Source organism: Rhinatrema bivittatum, chromosome 10 (genome assembly GCF_901001135.1).
Source record: "Rhinatrema bivittatum chromosome 10, aRhiBiv1.1, whole genome shotgun sequence".
In the NCBI taxonomy this organism is placed as follows: Eukaryota; Metazoa; Chordata; class Amphibia; order Gymnophiona; family Rhinatrematidae; genus Rhinatrema; species Rhinatrema bivittatum.
This window is the reverse complement of record NC_042624.1, coordinates 78,647,541-78,670,043: the sequence shown is the minus strand read 5'-3', so window position 1 is coordinate 78,670,043 and position 22,503 is coordinate 78,647,541. Positions and strand designations below refer to the sequence as shown.

The window sequence follows — 22,503 nt, the reverse complement described above, 5'->3', positions numbered from 1 at the left end:
TGTCGCATCATCTCATTGAGCCATTGGTTTATAACCCTAACTCCCCAAGTTGCTGATTTGCTACATGCTAGCTTCTTTCTAAACTTTTCATTGTAGTTAAAGTAGGCCCAACTGCTGTAGGTTCTGTGGGCTGTAATCCTATCTGAGTACCTCCATAGACCTGCATGCAAATCAGGCCGCCTCTTCCCAACAATGCTGGCCAAGACATGAAACCCCCAAATCCAGTTATTTATAGATCTGGGCACTTGATGCCTTTTTCTAGAAACACCCCCCCCCCCCCCCCCCCCCCCCCACCCCACCTGTTTTTTTTGGGTTTTTTTGTCTTGTCAGTTTCTCTTCGCCTGCCTCCTCAGGATCCATCAACAACACTTATTTACCCTTCCATAACTTTTGCTTTATCTTATCCAGGACGTGGACCCCAAAGGGTGCTCTTGGACACAAACCCATGTTACTGTTCCCCACTCCGATTCCATCGACCGGTACTAAGCTGCTACCCGCCGTAGCCTCAGAATCGGATAATGAATCACTAGTGCTGGAGGGACTCAGCCCTGAGGAATCCGACATTGATGCTCCTCTAACCTTTCTTTTTACTGCCCAAGTGCTTAAATAGTGCTTTCATTCCCTTCCTCATCTCCTCCTTACCTTTCTTATGTGCACTTTGGCGGTTCTTCCTATCTTCTTCCCCCCCCCCCCAAACCTTGGCCCTTCCTAAATCCCTATACTCACCAATGTTCCCTCCAAGGAGTAACTAGGTGAGTGACATTTTTTTTCGTGTGAGCAACAATTTATTTTAAACCAACAATTTGAGTGCCAGTATTAGTGTTTCATTTCTGTATATAGCACAAAGAAAAATAAGCACGTGAGTGACCATGCAAAACCTGTGAGCAATGCTCTGAAGTGTATGCGTGATCGTTCACGTGCTCAGCTTAGAGGGAACCATGATACCCACACACCTCACTCACAGACCCGTAAAGAAATTCACCCACAGGCGGCCGCTCATCAGTATGTCTCTGGATTGCTGCAGAATACCAGATTAGTACCTCTTGGTTCACTGTGCCATTCTGTGCCGCCCTCCTTTTCACCGGTGGTTGCTCATGCTGTTCTTTTGTGGCTTCCATCTTTGCACCATGTCTCGTTTCAGCTTAATTATCTGCTTGAGGTTGTCTACTTGCTAGCTGGAATCTGGCCTGAATTGATTCTCTGCGCAGTCCCATCCTTGCCTACCACTGCTGCGCTCTTATGCTTGGAGGGAGCAGATGCAGTGGCTCTAACAAAGGGGGAGCCAACTTCTTGCTCCGTTTCTCCCTGTAGCTGGCCTTGCTTGCAGCTGCAGTCAACATGTTCACTGCTTGGGGCTCCTCCCACACATGGCTTATGTTCTCCACGCGGTTTCCCTCTGATATCCTTGGACCTGGGTAACCAGCCACTCTGATCTTTCCTGCTTTCCTCTCGCTTCCCCCATTAAGAATCCTTCCCCACCGAACGCTGACTTTGCTTCTGCCTGCAGCGTTAGCTGCCGCTCGGTGCTAGATTGCTTTGACCTGTTTGAGTGTGGAGCAATCCACCCCCACTGTCTCTGCTCCAGGTGCCCGGCATCCGGGCGGTGGCACTGGCCCGGTGATGCTGCAAGAAGGGAAAGTGCAGCCCTCAACTACCACCAGGACAGCCTCTCCCACCTGGATCCTGCAGTCCTCCGCCTTGACCGCCTTACTGCCTTGGAGAGCGCCACTGGTGCCCGACAAAGCTCCTGGCTTCCCCCCTGTACCTTGCTGAGGGATCGCTGTCAATCCAGACTTGGGTGGCGTCATGATTCCTTCAACTTACAGCAGAGAAAGAGGAAGTCACTGGGGAACCTGCTCCTCATCCCCGCCTCTTACCTGTGTCAGGGAGGCAGCTCCTGCTCCCAACCTGATCCCTGCTTGCTGGGCAGAGCCGGCCACGTTATGGCCTCATGGCTGAGACTAGTGAGGCCGCTTAGGATAAAGGCTGACCATGGTGATCTGAAGGCAACATTTGGTGAGTCTGGAAGCTTCAAAGGCGTAAAATTTCCATACCTCTTCAAAGTAAAGGGAGAAGACAACAGCAGTAAAGCTATGCCATGAAATTCTGTCCAGTTTGATTGATTTTAAACTGGTTTATGTGGTTCAGTAATTATATTTACACTGACATCTGTAACTCTTACGTAATGTAAATCCAATTGAGTACCTGCCTTTTTTTACAGTAGTAAATATCTGCCCTGCATTTATAATGCAAAGGAAATACTATGACCAAGAACTGAAACTAATTTGTTTTCCTGTGTCCTTCATATTCCCAGCAAATAAAAATGATTCACTCTGTCATTTGAATTCATAAATTTTGATTTCACATTCAAAATATCAGTTACCTAACTTTTTTTTTTTCTAGTATGGATGTAATTTGTTAAAATGTCAGGTTGTCATGCATGTTTCATCTCTGTACTACTTGGGGGACGTTTTAGACACTTTTTTTTCTTTTTGTCCTTACTTATCCAGATTGCATATCTGGGCAGCATTAGGGAATTCTTTCCTCTAAGGCACAGCCTCCCATCTCAGTACTAACCAGTCCTAATCCTTCTTAGCTTCCAAAAGGCGATAAGATCAGAACATCTTTCGTCTTGCTCATTAGTTTGTAAGACCTGCTGCTAGGGTGGCAGTCTTTGCTCCCTTCCTAGTCCTAAGCATGCCCCCTCCAAGGTGTTCCCAGGCCTGATTGGCCCCAATGGACAGGGAACTGACCATGGATCTCCTGTAGTGTGGTCTGAGCCACGGGGGGGCAGGTCTACATGTGGGTGTGGAGGATTATCTTAATGACTTTCTGTTTTGTTTTGTTGTTTTTAAGTCTCTATAAATGTTCATGGCACAAAGTTACTATAACAGACAAGCAGATAGTATACAAAACATGACCCAACCAGCTAGCAGCACAGTAAAGATCAATACGTACAGCCATTGAAGGTCAGAATCGGGGTATAAATGTGTAGAGTATGAACAAAACATGAAAGAGCATTTTCACCGGCTAGCTCTCGGTCTGAGGCACAGAATCAGCTATGACTTTCTGTTTTAAAGTGATGTTAACCTACATAGTAGATAACAGCAGTTAGACTAATTGGCCTATCCAGTTTTGCCCAATTTGCTCACTTAACCTGAAATTGTTTTCTTTTGTCCATGACAGATTTCAGTTGCATTAATTTAGCTTCAGTATCTTTGGTGTGTTATTTCTATATCTGCTTCTGGGTGAACCCCAAAATACAACTTTCTGAATACAGCATACCATCTATTATAAAATTAGTCTATTTTGGTAGGATTTGTGTTTCTGCTGTCATCACAAATGGGGAAAACTAAATGTACTTAAAATACTTCAATGACCCTCAAGATTTATTTTTTTTTGGGGGGGGGAGGGTCTTGCTGTATATTAATAATCACTTCTAGTTTACGAAAATGTTTATTTTGAGGAACTATGAAGCTAATCATTGAACATTGTGTGGCTGTGTCTAGATACTTTTTTGGGTGGTGTCAATAGGTCCTCTCGGAGTGGGACCTATGTGTCCCATTTGCTATCTAAATGGTCAGGGCAAGCATCTTTCCAGGTTTTCTATTTGGCTAAAGGCCTTTGGGCCATGCTAGTTTTGGGCCTGGGGATGAACTCTTTGCTTACCATCTTTTTCTGGACATTCCCTGCTCTATATTCCATTTTCCTTGTTTCACTTACAAGGTATCCTCCTGAGCTGTTATCCACAGTCACTGGGAGTTGGCTGCCCACTTTTTTCTTCATGCTGTCTCCCTTTAGCTAGGGCGGCCCTGGGATTTAGCCAGCTTTGAGGCTGGAGTGTGCGTGTTCTGTTTGGGTTTTTTTTCGTTTTTTTTTTTCACCCAACTTTCTTGAAGCTTTTATTGCCTTCGTGTCTCTAATCTAATTCTGGAAAATCACTGCCATCTGGACTTTGCTGTTGCTTCCATAAATAGGAGTTAAAAATTCCATTAAAAATGTAGTTTATTACCATATTAAAACTAATGTCACTTGGGATTCCATAGTATTGGGAAGATGGAAGGTTGTGCATCAATTTGTATATCAATCTCATTTCCTTTAACAATGTTCCGTATGTTCTGAATTCTAGCTAATTGCTAGTTTTAGTCATTTTAATCATAATGTGCATGATCTATTTATTTATTTATTTATTTTAAGTTTTTCTATACTGGCATTCACAATAGATATCGCATCATGTCGGTTTACAATTAACAAGTGGATAGGTAACAAAAAAGGTAAAAACTAATATTTATCTTAATAATAATAATAATAATAATAATAAAACATTAAACAAGAGAAGGCTAAGGTATGCAGTTACAATAAAACAAGGGAGTAATACAACTTGGAGCATAGAAAAGAAGCAGGGGATTAGTAATGATCTAGTCATTACTGCTGGGTAATCTTTGAAACTTTAAGATGACTGTCCTCTGTCTGTGACTGTATTTTATATACTGGCAAAGCCCTGATGGTTTCCAACCTTTGTAAGCCCAAGGCGCACATAAATTAACAAAAATGTTTGGCACACCAGCCTCCACGGAACAGGCAGCCCAGAGAAGGAGAGGATATGTATGGCAAAGCGAAGAGCTGAGGAAACACTGAAGACCCCTCCAGTCTCTCTACCACATTTTAAAACAAAAGGAGAGGGGGTGGAGTCACGTGGACCATCTCCCTCCTATGTGCAGGAAAAAGGGCGAAGTCTGTGTGATGCAGGCAGCTTGCTTGGTTAGTTCCCTTGATTGCTGCATGTGACTGCCAGATCTCCTCCACTATACTACTTCCAACATGCAGTCACATTTAGTGCTCAGTGTACTCCATCTGCATCTCTCAGCCTAGGGCTAGAAGGACTCTGAGGAGACGGGAAGAGGAAAATGAGGAGTGCAATGTGTATGTGCTGCACTCCGGAGCTCATGCTGAAGCTAGGAAGAAGAGGTATGCAGGATGACACATGCTCTCAAAAGGAGTTCTTGCACGGTTAAGAGCTATTGCTGGTGTCTCTTGTTGCGCTGAGGTACTGAGAGTGATGTCCCAGGTGCTGGTGTGGATCTGAGCAGTGGTGACTTTTTTTTTTTTTCTCTGGCACTTGATGAGATCTAAAAGACACCAGTGTGCCTTGGCATACTGGTTGGGAAACTGTTTAATGCTGCTCGGCTTTATTTTTATTTTTTTTTAATCAGTCTAAAGATTCTGAAGCACCACTGGAGTGGTTGGCCTTGTAAACAGCTGCAAGTGTAGAAATCCAGGATTTTGGGGAGAAATGTTTCAGTGATCAGCTTTGTGCAAAATTGTACCTACAATTTCTTTCCACCGACCTTGTCTTTTCTTCAGATTTTCGCCAAACAAAACCCCTAATTTTTTATTCCAGATTATAGTGTACTCTACAGAAGTAGTACAATGATGGTCTCTTAACAGAGTATATGGTTTTGGCAATCCCTTTTTTTCTGATTCCATTTGTAATCTTTGGAGAATATTTTAAAGACTATTTCAGAAGCTTAATTAGATGACATTCTCAATCCAAAACTTATTTGGCAAATTAGAACTTAATAGTTTTGGACTTGCTGCTGGATACAATTCTAGGCAATACCAATGAAAACACCTGTGGTTTCTAATTGTTTTTGCAGCAATCTTTCTTTGCTTTTCTTTGTCAGGAAAAGCTGTCTGTGTGCAAACACTGGTTCCACTAATGGTACTATAACTTGATCAGATATACTGTATGTACTTGTGATTTTTATTTATTGTAACCAGTTGTCAGTATGCTGACCCATTCTTGGCTACGTCCAGTGAACATCTGAACAGCAATAAAGTTTTGACAAAAGTGCTCTCTAACAATCTTGTTCCATTCATCAATACCTTGAGATTTAAATTAACCTTTATTTCCATAGTTAGCATTACGAATACATCAATCTTCAAATTTTAACGTGGCAGAATTCTCAACAGTACTAGCTTGTTTACAAACTCGGTACATTTTCTTGTTTCCACTTTTGCATGTTTTTAATTGTCCTTTTTTTAAACTATTTATAACAGGAACAGACTGATAAATGATAAACACATACTAAAAACAATTCATAGTGATTTGTATCAAAGCATCCTTATTTTTCAGAGAATGTTGAAACTACATGACCGACATCTGTTTTTGTTTCTGTAGATACTGCCATCAGGATTACTTCATGGGACAGAAGGCTAGTGTGTTAGCTTCTGCCAGCAAAACTGAAATTTATCACTACAGTTCTCAATTTATGCTCAATTCCCTATGAAACAGTGGCAAACTAAACATTTTATGTTTTGTGATAATCTCCTCCTCTTTGGGATGTCCAACCCTGATACTTTATTGCTACAGGCAGGTTATATTAGTCTCTTGTTTTATGATCACTGAAAAATGCAGAATAACCATGATGAGAACGAGTGCAGAAGTGGCCACTAACAGACCTAGTTTTCAGGATATTCCTAATGAACATGCATGAGATGTGCATACAAATATATATCATGTATATTCATTGTGGGTATCCTGAAAACCAGACATGTTTGTGGCTCTTGAGGACTGGAATTGGCCATCCTTGAACTACTTGCTTGCTTGTGCATATGCTGGCATTCTTTGAATGTGTGCCATCTGGAAACTAAACCTATTTGTAGCATCTTAGTATTTATTGCTGTTCATGGTTCTTTAGTATTTAAACTCCAGTGTTATAGAGAGAAAATGATTTTATAGAAAGCAATAATCAACTTTTTTTTTTGTTGTTTTAATTTCTTCTCAAATATGTTCCAAACCTAAATCTTCAAATATTTCTGGTAGGCTTGTTCATGCTCATGATTCCTTTTTTTCCTGCTTTAAAGGCAAATAAGATTTGATCTTTTTCAGTTTATAATGTCAGATTCCTTATCTGTAATTATACTAACTTACCAGTTTTACATTGGCAGTGTGTGGGGTGTTTTTTGTTTTTTTTTTTAAAGCATTCTTAAGGTGAGATTTTAAAAAGCAGGCTGACTGGAAAGCTGGATATCTAGTCAGTGGAGAAGAAGCCTAAGAACTTGGGGAGCCAGGGATTAAATCTACTGACCTTCCTTGTGACCTAGGACAAGTCCCTTCACATTCTATTGCCTTAGATACAGCTTGCAAGTCCTCTAGGGATAAGGAAATACCTACAGTACCTGAAAGTAACTCACTTTGAGCTACCAGTGAGAAGGTATGAGCTAAATACAATTCCAAAGATTAGCTGGGAAAAAACGATTTCAAGTAAGAGTGCATGATATAATAGGTGAAAGAAGACCCAGTCAAAAAAAACAAACAAAACCTAACTAATTTAGCACTTGACTTTAGAAGCTGAGGGGAAAGGCACAAGAGGGTTGAAAGTTAGACTCTGTTCATGGTGCGGGTAAAAATTTGTAACAAAAACTATTTGTATTTGGTATGACTTGAATATATACCATGCTATACTGACAGATTTTTAAATCTTCTTTTCAGGTTACCTAAATTTTTTTGTAATGTGGACCTTGAAACAGAAGTGGACACTGGAGACCAAAGGCTACAATTAGATGTGTTAAGAGATGTCCATCACAAACAGGCAGCATCACACAATTGTCAACCCTCCTCCACCAGAGTACATAAATCCTAAAAGAACTGGGCGTTTAACAAATCAGCTTCAGTATTTAGAGAATGTTGTCATGAAGGCTTTATGGAGACATAATTTTTCCTGGCCATTCCAACAGCCTGTAGATGCAGCGAGACTAAACCTTCCTGTAAGAATTCTTTCCAGTATTGTATATAAGAATATTTTTATCAAATGCTGCAAACTCAGAGTAGAGAACACTTTTTTTTTTTTTTTAATTTTATGTAAAATGTGACTATGTATCTGAGATGAAACTAAAACAAATTTCCATGTCTGCAAGTACATTGAAATAGGTTTAAAACAAGTGAGAGAAGCGTGCACTTTAGGCTTGTTTCTTAGTTTTCTTGGCAGCAGCTATCTAGAGCCCTTGTGCATGGATCTGGCCCATATTTGGCAAGTGTCCTGGAGCCCTGATACACTCCTACAAAACTTCAGGCATATCCGTGTACAGCGAAGTCCTCTATCTATACGGATAGATACTCTATTCTAGTGAAACTACTAAAATATCCCCTTTTAGAATAAATAACCATTTTTCACTCTGAGGCATGTGCTTTCTCACATTCCTATAAAACTGGAAGGATTTTTAATAGTTAAGATCTTACTATTGAAATCTTAATTTTGAAGGTGTCAGTAAGAGAATTTTCGTGACTTGTTTTTTCTTTAACGAAAAATCTCATTCTTTAGCAATTGCACTGCGTGTATCAAGTTGAACGCTACAATTTTTTTTTCAAGTCAAACAAATTGAAAGCATTTTGACCAGTATGGGTATAGATACTGTATCCTGATAGGCTTACTACATTTGTTCTAGTCTTCTTGAGGTTTTGTGTGGGGTTTTTTGGGGGGGGGGGGGGTTTAATTTTACGCTTGCTATTGAGCAAAGAACTTAATTCACTTTTTTGGTTTTGAATGTGGAACATGCATCTGCTTTTCTTGTTCAGTACGTGATTGTATTTGGATAAATGATGGCAATATTTTCTGTTTTGTAATCTTAGTTTAATAAATAACAGGTGCTTATTGAGGTTTTTTGGAATCACTTTGAGCACAGAAACTGAATCTTCTGCAACAGGATTTGAATCCTTATAACTTAAGTTAAACCTTTTTGTGGTTTGCTGTATTAGTCTTGGTTCCATTTTGCAAAATAAAGTCTTTGCATATAAAGGATCTGTTTGGATTAAGGCTTTTTACAGTGGATAACATTAGGAACAAAACTTGAGGATTAGAGCATCTGTAGTACTGAAATGTTCCTTGTTCAGAGATTTAGGAAACAAAATTGAAGAGACTTTGGAAACTTTCTGAACTCTTTACTATGTATTTTAGATTTTTTTAAATTAAATTGTACATGAATAAACAAGAAATTCTATTTTTTGTTTATGTTGCTGACTTGTCTGAATTCATTGCTGACGTAAATCAGTTGAAAAAAGGCAAACAAAATGTCTGCCAGAATACGACTCGTATGTTGCACTTCATAACTTTTATTCCATAGTCAATGTATTTGTAGAACTAATGTTTGACTCAAATCATTGTATAACAAAAGTCCGTTTTTAAAAGGATAACATGGCATAATTAAAGTCTCATCTATGATCATAAGCTACTTATGTGTACAGTGATCCATTCTAACAAATGTAAGTTTCCAACTTCAGTCCTAAGCAATTAGTCTGCTGTTTAGATCTAGAATTAAATCTCGACTGAGGATTTTGATTTCCAGCAAAATGGTCTGTAGATCAGTTACCAGTAGAAGTGGTAGTCACTTTGTTTAAATGATTTGCAGTGACCTTTCCAATTTACAATTGGGACAGAGTGAGAAAACTGTTCGGCTTTGAAAAGATTATGACCATAAATCAATGAATAAGTTTGATTTTCACTAGTCTAGCAAGAAAACTTTGTGTTTTTGTAATAGCTGCTTCCTATGAATTGAGTAACTTATTTATAAAGCCATATTGCACCAACCTGGTATTACTTGTTTCTTTACAAGGCAGTACAGAAGTCCTGAAAAATCTTTGGTCTGTAGTAGTAATCAAACCTGTGAACTACTGCTGAAACTTTCTATATGGCATTAATAGAGATGCCATGCTAGGTCAAACCAAAGTCAATTGAGCTCAGCATACTGTCCCACAGTGCCAGTCCTGGTTGCAAATATCTGGCAGATCCCATAAAGTATATCTATTTCCTGTTACCTCCAGGAATAGCAATAGCTTTATTTAGTCTATGTGCCTAATGTTTTATAGATATTTCCTCCAGGATCTTGTCCACTGTACCAATCGCCTTGACTATGTCCTCTAGTATCAAGATTCCATAGCATGATTGTGTGCTGAGTGAAAGTTTTTTATTAACTCTGCTTGTTTCATGAAGTGTCCCCTTGTTTTGAAAGGGTAAATAACTGTCCTCTGTTTACGTGTTCTGCCCTACTCATGCTTCTATATACTTCTATCATGTCCCCTCTCGGCTGTCTTCCCGCTCTCCCAAGTTGAAGAGCTAAAACCTGTTTAGCCTCTCATCATAGGGGAGTCATTCCATTCCCTTTATCACTTTTTAACCTCTCTATACGTTTTCTAGTTTCACTATGGCTTTTGAGATGGGCAACCAGAAAAGTGTGCAATACTCGAGGTGTGGTTGCCCCATGGATCAATACAGAAAATATATTGCTTCTGTTTTTAAATTTTCCATTCCTATTTTTGGATTATTCCTAACATTCTAATTGCTTTCTTGAGTGCTGCTGCACACTGAACTGAACTCCCCAATACAGAACCCAGGATTTTTTACCTGTAGTTTGGGATTATTTTTCTCATCGCTTTGCAGTTTACCACATTAAATTTAATCTGCCATTCATATGCCCAGTCTTAGTCTCACAAGGTCATCCTTAATTTTGTTTGTGTATTTAGCTCTACAAGACATCTCGTACATCTAGGAGATGACCCATGTCTCCTGGTCTCAGGAAGAAGGCTCTTCTTCGTTCTGGTCTTTTCTCTCTCAATTTCACAGCATGGAGTTGAGTGCTCTGTTTTAGCCCCATGGTCTTTGCTAGAACCATTTCAGGGCCTTCTCCTCTCAGTGAGAAAACCTTTCATGAGACAGTTTCAAAGTGGTGTGCTTCTCACAACCTAGAACAGTTTACTTGTGAACCAGAAAGGCTGTAATACTATCTTCATTTTATCTCTCAGTACACTTACAGCTCAGTACCATTGCAACTTATCATTCCCCCAAGAACGAGTGCCTTTCTCCATGCATCCTCTTGTCTCCAAATTTTATGAACAGACTCTTGCATGTGCGTCCCACCAATTTTGCAAACCATCAGTGCCTTGGGATTTCAACGTAGTCTTCGTTCACCTAACAATCTCCATTTGAGCCTCTAGAATAACACCACTCAAGTACTTAATGTGGAATGTGATCTTTCTAGTAACTGTAATCTCAACTCGTCATGTAAGGAAGTTTCAGGCTCTAGTGCATTATACCCTCTCCTCCCATTTATATAATACTTCTATGATCATATGTACTCTAACACATTCCAAACACCTACTGAAGGTGGTGTCTGTGTTTCACTTAAAGTGGCTACCTACTTTCTATCCATGAGCTTGTGCTCATGATGGTAAGGAAATGCTACATACTTTAGACTGTAAAAGAGTTCTGGTTTACTATAAGCTTTGCACACAGTCATACAGAAAATCATCACAACTATTCATATCTTATGATCCAAACAGATTTGGTGTTGCTGTAGCTAAAAGGACATATCCAACTGGATTACTTGCTGCATTCAAAATTCTTATGCAGCAGCTGGACTTGTTCTCACTGATCCCATACTAGTTCTCGAGAGAGAACAGCTTCCTCAATTGCACCTCTCAGAGAGGTTCCCATTGAAGAAACTTGTAAGGCTGCTACCTAGTCATCCCATGCATACTTTTACATCTCATTACTGGCTAGATAACCTAGCTTCTTCAGACTGTGAGGTTGGACAGACAGTACTACACCATGTACTAAAGAGTTTGTTCTCCACGTTTGAGTTGGTGTTGCTTACCAGAAAACGCTACACTACAATCCTCAGCTTGGGACTCCCCACAGATCATGGTTATTTCAGCCCTGCTTATTGATGGGGGAAAAGAGCAAGTTTGCTTAATGTAAAAGGTGTTTTTTGTAGATAGCAAGATGAATAAACCATGAGATGCCCACCACCCTCCTTGGAGAGTAGACTATTATCCTCCTAACTTTGATACAGACTGAGGAGACTGAAGCAATGCCCATGCTGAAACTCCCGCATATGCGCAATAGAGCTAAAAGCTCTACTAGCTTGGAGTCATAGCCATTCAGTGCTGCCAAATGACTTCACCCACAGAGCATGGCCAATTCATCCTGCTATCTACCGAAGCTGCTGTTTATGGTAAGCAAACTTGCTCGTGTTTCCACACCCAGTTTGTTAAAGCTTGCATTAAGAAGTTGATGCTGTTGTCTATTTGCCTCCTTCAGCTATGATAGTTGTCAATTCTTAGGAATTAATTATAGAAAGTTTGTTTTTAGATCACATTTATCAGTAAAAGCCACTTGAATTCCAATTTTGAATGCTGGGTAACTGTTGAAATATAATATGAAAGGGCAGATGTTACAGCCCCCCCCCCCCCCCCCTGTATTTGGGTGTTCAGAATATTCACAATGAATAGATGATACAGAGCTAGTATATGCAAATTTTTCAAGAATATTCATTTAAAATATCCTAAAAACCCAAATGGCTACAGGGTCACCAGGACAGCATTTTCAATCATGTGAAGAAAACCATTGTTCAAATTATGTAGGAAATGCAGCCACAAGATGGCTACAGCTGACCTACAGAAGAATTGCTTTAGGAGTCTGTGTCCCACTCACTGCTGATCATGACTTGTGACAGGATTTCCCTAAGAACAGTAAGATATAGGCAACTTAAGGTCTTGGCTGAGACATCCTCACCAGATTGGGAAAACTACTTCTTTAATAGGTGAACCAGAAACTGTGTCACCAAAATACCATACTAAAAACTTTGACCTCTACTTTGAAGAGAAGGAGCACTTTCCCTTCAGAACACAGATCTAAGCACCACAAATGTGAATGCAAATCGGAGCATTCACAGAAGTCACCGGTGTTGAAGACTGTGCCATCCTCAAGAATTTCATCGGCGCTGAGGCTGGAGCAGTTTCACTCGGCATAGAAAAAGTTAAACCTTCAAAGCTGACATTGGCATAGAAGAAAGTAAAGCATCTTGGGTGCACAAACAAATTTAAAACCAGCTACATCAGCGCAAATACGGTCTCCTTCCCTGTCCGTCTTGATGCCAGTCTGACACATCCTTCATATGTTCTTCCACCTGATACAAGACTTTTATACAAAGAATGTGGCATGACTTTGTTAAACATTATATGAAGGAAATGCTATTGCTGCAGGAACAGCCTTCCCCAATTTTGGAAAAATTATCACAAAAATTAGTCTTGATCTCCAATTTTATCTTAACAAAAAAACTGTGGAAGAAGGGTATAGGCTACTTCCTTACTGTCTAAATCAAGCTCTCAAATTCCAATTAAACTTTTTTTTTTTTTTTTTTTTTACTCTTTGGGAACATTCCATCCCAGAATCTCCAGAGCTACCACAAGAGCCTTATCCAGAGAGAAAAATAAGTAGAATCCCCAGCAGAAGACCTTTTCTACGAAAGTTGGCTGAATCGGTCTTTCTCCTTGCAAGAAGAACTGGAAACATTCTGAAGAATTCTTGAGGGTGCTGATGCATAAGGCATTGTAAGATCTTCAAACTAAATTATGGGCTACTCCCATGTCACATCTAGCAAGAAGGGTGGATCTCAAGTATAGAATAGAAAACCATCCAAGCCATGAAAAAGTACTGCATCTCCATGACTCAGTTGTAGTTATTGGCACACTGCAAGACCAAAACATCTAAAATCTATTCCAATGGTCCTGGCTAAGGCTACAGATTCATGGATAATATGGACAAAAAGTTCTTTTAAATGGCCATGGTGCACAGCAGATCTGTCCACCAAATTTCAGGTAACTATCTGTACAATATTCTGCAGAAAATTAAAGGATGATGCCATCTTGCTTCCTTTTGACCTTCAAGGAAAGTTCCAAGCACACTTCCAAAAAGCAGATGAATGCTCCAAACATCTCAAGTTAATTTATGACCATTTTGATGCATTTTCCAGAGCCTCAGTGGTCACAATATTGACCAGAAGACTAGCATGGTTCATAGCCTCTGACGTTAGAGAAGATGTACATGAAAAGTGGATGCCCCTTGCACGGGAGACAGCCTCTGTGGGGGACAGTTAGAGGATGAATATGAAGTATCTGTTCCATTATATATTTGCTTGATATTTCTCCTTTCAGTGTATCTTTCCAGACTCTGTCCACAACTCCCACACGCTTTTCAGCCTCCTTGAAGAAATAGCATCCATATAGGAGACAATATTACCCCTGAAGGTGGTTTACTCCCTAACCATACCAGAGGCAGCGATTAGCAACTGCAGCAGTCAAAAGAGAGACCTCAAGCAAGGGACAGCAGTCAACCCAAGTCAGTTCAGCAACCACTTTACAAATAACCACAAGGATTTTGATGGTGAGCACCTTCCAGTAGAGGAGGAAGCTGCAGTTTTTATCAGCAATGGTCCCTTTTTATAACAGACCAATGGGTCATCAACCTTATGTGAGAGGATTATTTGTTTAAATTTCAACACACTTCCTCCGATAACTCCCATTGGTTTCATTGCAATCTGAAGGATCAGTTGTTAATAAGGCAGTAGATGATATCATCATCCCTCCTGTCTTCACATTCCATAGAAACAGTTCCTTTGATGGAAAGAGTTGGGATTTTACTCCAAAAAAGAACAACTTTATTCTCATGACGTCCAGAGGCTTCCAAGCTGTCCTGGATCTGAGACCATTAAATATCTTTCTTAGAAAAGAGACCATTCAAGATGAACTCACTGTCTACCATCCTTCCTCTGCAAGTACTAAATAACTGATTAATCCCATTAAATCCCAGAGATGGTTATACTTGCATTTCCCATTCCTCCAGAACACCTGAAATACCTCAGATTTACAATATTTATTTAAAGACTGATATTCTGCATCCTCCAATGGAATTGTTTGGTGTGGTGTACATATATAGTTAAGAACATATTTGAACAGTAACAAATCATTTAAAATCCTCCTTTAAAAAAAAACCAAAACTACCATTGTCAATGCAAGGTACTCCCCATCATCCCTGAGAGTATTTATGAAATGTCCAGCAGTAGTTGCAATTCATTTGAGAGAGGAAAGTGTTTTTAAATTTCCATAGTTAGATGATTGGTTAATATTGAGCATATACTGCGAAGAAACAAGCTTACACAGAGCTCACAATATGTACTCTTCATGCTCTGGGATTTGTCATTCACTATAAGACGTCCCAGCTAACTCCTCAGAATTTGGAGTTCATAGGAACATGTCTGAATGCACAGGCAAGCAAAGTCTACCTACCAGGCCAAAGGCATAAACAATCTGCAATTGTTAATATGTTCAATTCTAAATACTAGCAAGAAGGTTTCTGCAATATCTAGGCCATATAGCAGCCACAGTACATGTGACTCTGTTTATACAACTTCACATGAGAATATCACAGTGGCACCTGAAACGTTTCTGGAATCAACAAACTCGAGTACTGAGAAATTTCTCTCTGCAACTCAATAAATTGAAACAATCTGTTCCCCAATCTTCTTTGGGGTCAGCCTTTTCATCCTCCATAAATAAATTTAACCTTAGCCACAGATGCATCAGTTCTAGCCTGAGGAGCACCTTTAGGACAATTATGTACACGAGGAATGTGGAAATTTAAAGCTATATTCAAAGCACAAACAACTTTTGAACCATTCATAACTAGAATGTTTCTCCATATTCAAATGGACAGTACAGTAGCAGTGTGCTATTTAAACAAACAAGGTGAGATGGGGTCTCATTCACTATGTTAAGAATCCTTCAATGTATGGATGTGAGCAAAACAAGGGAAGATTCATCTCTGTGATGTCCATTCCCAGAAGTGCCAGTATTCTGGCAAACATTTTGGTTTTCCTTATAGCAGTGTTTCCCGAACCACTCCTGAAAGCAGACTTAGCCAATTAAGTTTTCAGGATTACCACAATGAATATGCATGAGATTGAATTGCATGTACTTGAGTGCATGCAGATTTATCTCATACATATTCATTATGGATATCCTGACAACCAGACCAGTAAGGTGTGCCTTCAGGAAAAGGTTGGGAATTGCCGCCTTATAGCCTCATGAATGATTGATGCTACACAACACTATTCAGTGCATATTTCAAGAATGGGGCACTCCACAGGTCTCCTTGTGGCTTCCTCAATCACAAACTACCACTTTCATGCTCATAAAGACCAGATCCCAGGCCTTTGGCCCTGGATACATTGACAATCTCTTGGTCAGAGGGACTGATGTATGCTTTCCCCCAATATTTCTAATAAACAAAGATGATATCAATAGCCCCTTTTTTGGCCATGCCAATCATGGTATCCCTGGCTTCAGAAGCTGGTGATTTTTGCTTAACCAATTAGAAATGGAAAGGTTGGAAGTCAATCTTCTGCCTCAATTCAGTGAATCTCTTGCTTACCCCAATCTGTGTTCTCTAGCACTAACAGTATGAATATTGAGCCAAATCCTAAGCAAAATGCCCTTTTCCTCAGAAATTTAAAGAGGTACTCCTAGCAACCAGAAAGCAGTCTCCTAGATGGTCCTATGGCTTTAAATGGAAATAGGTTCTCTGTTTGGTGTGCTAAATAGAACAAAGATCATTTCAGTTGTGAGACTTCCACATTGTTGCACTTATCTCCTCCATCTTTCTCAAAACAGGGATTTTGTTGCGCTACTGTTCTTAGTGAGTGTGTGCTATGAAAATAATTGCAGGTATCAGAGAGAGAGCCTAGAAAGAAGAATTTCATTACTAGTACCTCTACTCATAGCAGTCTTTGGATCCCCCTTAGTTTAAATGTATACAGTTAAACTAAAATTTCTCAAATCTTTAATCAAGGGCCACAAATGGGTCTGGTTTTCAAGGTAACAAAAGTATGCAAATTAGCCTATTTAAATACTAAATAACAAACATTTACTCTAACATTAATATTCATTGTGAATAGCCTGAAAGTCAGACATGTTTTCATCCTTTTAGACTGAACTTGAATGCCTGCACTCATCTGTAGTGAATATATTTAAAGATGAACCTAATTAGCAAAGCTGCAATACATCTGTTTAAGGCCTTTTCCTTTTTCTGTGCCTACTGGTCATTTTGCATTTATTATAACAAAACATGTCTGCTTTCAGAGGATTTCATTGTGGTAGTTCCAAAGCTTAGCTGTATTTATTTTTTTATTTTTTAAACTTGCAGTCAAATTAAGGGGCTATGTATGTATTAAATATTGCTGATCTGAAATCTTCACTAGAAGAATGTTGTGGCTGTTTGTGTTTCAGCCAGTGATGTGCTCTCCACGTGCCCTGGCTATGCATGTTGACGGTATAATGTATAAAACCCTTAATAAAGAGAAATCAAAGAATAAACTATTTCAGAACACTGCATGTGGTCCCTTAGCCATACCTGAATGTTCTGAAGATGTGTGTGCATGTATATACATATTCACAAACTGCTACTAAAAATAGTCCCAAAGGAAAGGCCAACAAGTAATGTCAATCAATAGCCTCCTTATACCTCTGTACTTATATGCCTGAAATGTTAAAAAAAAAAATTTGTGAGGCTCCTTCATACCTATGGGCGATATTTGCTCATAATTTCGTGTAGCAAGCAAACAATGTTCATGCCCTTTTTATGAAATCATCAGGGACCCACAAAGAGATATTGTATATTTAAGACACTTGGGAAATATGTATTGAAATCAGACTTATCTTTAAAAGTCCAAATATCTTCATAATGAAATCTTGTAGATGTAAATATAATCCCTAATACAGTCTGTGTTTTGGAAAATCCTTTTTTCTGCATTAGGAGGATCTTTGCATATTATGGTTAGTTTAGTCTTTGTATTATGGAATATTTTATGTCATAATTGCTGATCCTGCAATGTCATAATTTTTAAAGATGTGTGAATATTTTTTCCTAAATCTTATAGCTATTTTTTTTCTGTTATAAAACCACAGGACTATTATAATATCATAAAAAATCCAATGGATTTGAGCACAATTAAAAAGCGTTTGGAATATAAATATTATATGAAGTCTATGGATTGCATAGAAGATTTCAATACAATGTTTACAAACTGTTATGTTTATAATCGGGTATGTATAATCCAGTTATTTTATTAAAACTGAAGGTGAAGAATTTGCAGTTCTGTGGAATGCTTACTGTACAGATGTATGGGGGTTGGGGGTTTTTTTTCTAACTTTTATTTCATTCTTGAGGTAACTTTATTAAATGGTTTGTTTTTTTTTCAAGCTCCTCATACTTAAATTCTCAAATTGAGTGACTGAATAGGGGTGGTGGTGGAGGTGCTGCTGATGATTTAAAATGACATTCAAGCAGCTAATTGATTTTATGTACAGTGATGATAATGTGACCTCTTAACAGTGGATGTAGGCAAAATGGGTAAAGACCTAAGAAAAGGAAGTCAGGCTGATTTTAGCTTTGTATTTAAATGATACCAGGGTTAAACTCTGTGAAATCACTTCTGCCAATTTGCTATACATGTTCACATTCTTGCAAATTTAATTTTATTATAGCCTGGTGATGATATTGTTTTGATGGCACAAACTTTAGAAAAGATTTTTCTGCAGAAAGTTGCTCAAATGCCACAGGAAGAAATAGAAATATCTGTATTGGGAAACAGAGGAAAAAGCAAAGGAAAAACAGCAAGAGGTAAATATATGCTGCTGGGTTCTGCAAAGTTTATTCATTAATAGACCAAAGGTAATGTGTTTTTCTTGATCTAATATTTCATAGTTGAAGCTGATTTATATTAATGGTGTTCTTCAAAACTGTTTAAAATATGCTGAATTCCAGTTGTCTGAGATTGCATACCTGTAGTAATAAATTACAGTTTAAACTGGAGACTTCATAAGAAAATTGCATTTTAAAGGCTTACACAAGTTTAAACTTGTGGATCATTTTTGGAAATGTTTATGTAGCACAGGACCTTGGCATCCTTGCAGGTGAATTTTCAAAGGAGTTGCACATTTATTTTATTTATTTATAGATTTTTATATACCGCGGTACGTATAGTTATACATCACCTCGGTTTACAGTAAAACAATAAATTAGCAACAGGCTTTACATATAACAGGTTAAACAGAAAAAACATTTAACAGCTACAGGCTTTACATATAACAGGTTAAACAGAAAAAACATTTAACAGCTACAGGCTTTACATATAACAGGTTAAACAGAAAAAACATTTAACAGCTACAGGCTTTACATATAACAGGTTAAACAGAAAAAACATTTAACAGCTACAGGCTTTACATATAACAGGTTAAACAGAAAAAACATTTAACAGCTACAGGCTTTACAAAAAAAAGAACGGGTTTCAAGGGTAAAATGCATGTAGGTGTAACATACTATTGATGCAGTTTTCAGAACCATTTTACCTGTATTTGCATTTATGTGGATAAAATCGTATTGACAACTCAATGGCATATATTGTAGCAATTTTCAAAAGGCCACTTACTCAGTTTTAAGTGTGTAAATGTTTTTAAAAATCAGGTTGTTACTGCATTTTTCTGGCTTACTTGCTACAGTTGATCCTAAAGTAACTCATTTAGCAGGTAAGATGTTGAGCTTTCAACTTTTTAAAAGCAACACACCATGAACTATTTGTATCTACTTATTCTCTGCTAAAGAGACTAGTTTTCAAAACCGCTGTCTCTTCCATGACAAGAGAGCAGTGACTATAATATACTGAGGATGTAACTGCACAAGCTGATTGAAATACAAGTCTTAGTATCACCAGACAGCATACTCCAGACCTTTTTGTGATTTTTCTGCAGTTGAATCCTCCCAGAGCAAACTATGAATTGTAAAATTACCCTAGAACAAACATCCTATTCTAGATTTATGAAGATTGAACCAAGTGAGAAATTCTGAGATTTATGAGAAATTCTGAGATTTATTTATGAAGATTGAACCAAGTGAGATTATCTGAGAGAAATTCAAAATGAATTCCCTCCACATAATCCTCCCTTCAGTTCAGCTGAGAGATTCTATGTTTGCCCTGGATCCCAAGGATACTCTACCCTCGCTCCTTATAGCAGTTACTTCTACTTGGAGTCGGTGAATAGCAAGCACTGGTTTCCTATTCACCAGACCTTCAGTTCTTCCCCAGTAGGTGGTTCTGCATTTTCGTCTTAAGTCGTCTTCTTTTAAAGGTGGTGCTGGTCTTTCATTTTTTTCACATTAACCAAGCTAGTGTGTTGCTGATCACTGTTCTGAGACCACATGCACTTGAGGAAAAAGCTTTTCATTCTGAGGTTTGAAATCAGGCCTTAGTGTAATTTAAAGAGCTTGGCCTTATTGTCAAACTTCTCAACTATTTGTTTCACTTGATCCCAATAGACTGGGAGTGGCAGTGGTCCAGTAGACTGTCTCTAGTGCATTGTTATGCACTGGCTGGCCTATGGATTACTGTCAAGGCTTATCAAGTGAGAGCCATGGCAGCTTCAGTGGTTTACCTCTGGTCTGTTTCCATTGAACACATTTTGCAAAACTGCAACTTAGTTATCTGCACAACTTGTTGTGTCCCATTTCTGTTCGGACAACTTTTTTTTTTTTTTTTTTTTATCGTTTTGGGCAAACAGTTTGGCATAGCTTGTTCATCTAGTGGTCCATTCTCTACTGGTGGGGCCAGGTTGCTTTTTCAACAATTGCTCCACCCTGCAACCCTTAGCTTGGGACTCTTTAAGTCATGGTTAATTCAGCCCTGCTTGGGGGGGAGCAAATTTACTTATCTGTAAATAGGGTTCTCTGTAGACAAGGATGAGAGAAATAAGAGTTGAGGTGCTCACAAAGCAGCACATGGTGCAGGAGCCACTCATACATGCTCTGTCAGTCAAGTTTTTTAGCTGAACTATTATCAGTGCCATCAGATGTGTTGCCCACATGTGATGGCTAATTTATTCTGCTATCTATGGAGATAAGCAAACTTGTTTTGTTTACTTATTGTGCTGCGATTAAACTATTTGTCCAGTTGTTTGTCAGTTTTGTTTAACTTGTTCATTATTTGTATTTGAATACTTGGTTGTCTTTACAAAAAATGTTTACATACAAGTACAATCAAATAGTATAACTTTATTTGCTCTTGTATTTTGCTTTCCATCCAAAAAATGGATGGAAATTCACCAAATTTAGCATACTGTAAGAAAATGTGAATGTCTTGGATGAATTTGAAAACTAGAAAATTTTAGATCAAAATTTTCAGAGAACTGAACCTCCCAAAAAAGATCCCCATTGCTTTCTATGGGAAACTGTTAGCTGTTTGAGTTGTCACAATGCTGACCTGTGCTCCATTCCAAACACCTCCTCACCCTTCCAGGATTTTAGTCCCAAAGCTAAAAGGGTGCAGAGACAGGAAAAATAACTGAAGCAATTGGCAAAGGATGGCACAAAAATTGCTTCCAAAGTATTCAACAACACCCCCCCCCCCCACACACACACACACACACACACACACACACACACATGTAAGATAAATGATCATGTGCATAAACACAGCCATAGCTACTGGAAAAATACCCAACTCCCCTTGCACACCCGCTACGTTACTTCTCACGCCCCCCCGAGGAACCTTCCACATACATCCAGCTTTCACACACACACACACTCCCTCACAACCATATCTACTACCTGCAAACAGCCCTGCCACCAGAAAATAGACATCACAACCCCCATACACATAACCTGCTCTACACATACATACTTAGCCACACTACACAGATTCCACCCCTTCTACAAATCTGTTGACAAGCATTCCCAAGGCCATGCCTCTGCATGCTTTCCCTACTTGCAAGTCTATATTAGCACCCCCTCCCCCAATATGGAAATAGAAGAAATACAGAATCAAAGGCAGGTCCCTCTGCATGGCAGTGCACTGCACTGCCACTGAGTCACCAGCCTAGTTTTATTTATTTTATTTATTTGAGTTTTTTCTATACCGGCATTCGCGAAGGGAATCGCATCATGCCGGTTTACAATTAACAAGGAGTGACAACAATAAAATAATAAAACATTAACAAGTGCTAAAAGAAAAAGAAAAAAAATTGCAGTTACAATAAAACAGGGACATAATACAACTTGGAACAGAGGAAAAGGCGATAGTAATTTAACAGTGGAAAATAAATGGGTAAACCTGCCAATTTAAAAGAGATTGTAAAATTGAGGGGTTGTCAAAATTGTTGATTATCCTGTAGGGTGATCTGAGTTAATTAAATTGATTTTGGGTTCAATTGTTGTCTGGAAAGGCTTTCATAAATAACCAGGTTTTAAGTCTTTTTCTAAAAGTTGGAAGGCAGGGTTCCTGTCTCAGGTCTGGAGGGATGGAGTTTCACAAGGTAGGTCCTGCTGTAGAGAATGCCCTGTCTCTAAGAGTCATATGGTGAAAGCTGATAATTTTAAGGAAGCACCGAGATGGACTCTGGAAATGTACCTCCACCCTGAGTTGGCCCCAGAATGCTGCGGTATCCCACTTACTGGAAGAGGAGGCAACATGCTGCTAGTGCATGACTTGACCAGGCCCTTAAAGCATATTTATTTATTTACTTACTTTCTGAGGAGCAGGGTGCTGAACAAAATGCTTTCATATGCCACGGTCTGGCATCTGCATCCAAGATTGTAGACCCTGGTCTAGACAGAATATAGA

The 22,503-nt window shown here is 38.9% G+C and overlaps 1 protein-coding gene across 8 annotated transcripts in view; it reads left to right on the top strand.

The window, feature by feature from the left end:
* The window catches only part of BRDT (bromodomain testis associated), a 108,159-nt gene that overhangs the window by 9,331 nt on the left and 76,325 nt on the right, over positions 1 to 22,503 (top strand). For 5 of the 8 annotated variants that reach the window (XM_029617676.1, XM_029617677.1, XM_029617681.1 and 2 more), the window contains exons 2-5: positions 6,182 to 6,373; positions 7,496 to 7,770; positions 17,798 to 17,935; positions 18,377 to 18,512. In XM_029617676.1, the coding sequence (XP_029473536.1) occupies positions 7,579 to 7,770; positions 17,798 to 17,935; positions 18,377 to 18,512 (466 nt within the window). In that variant the 5' untranslated portion in view covers positions 6,182 to 6,373; positions 7,496 to 7,578. The remainder of the gene's footprint in view (positions 1 to 6,181; positions 6,374 to 7,495; positions 7,771 to 17,797; positions 17,936 to 18,376; positions 18,513 to 22,503) is intronic. The other 3 variants (XM_029617679.1, XM_029617680.1, XM_029617678.1) reach the window with 1 other exon arrangement.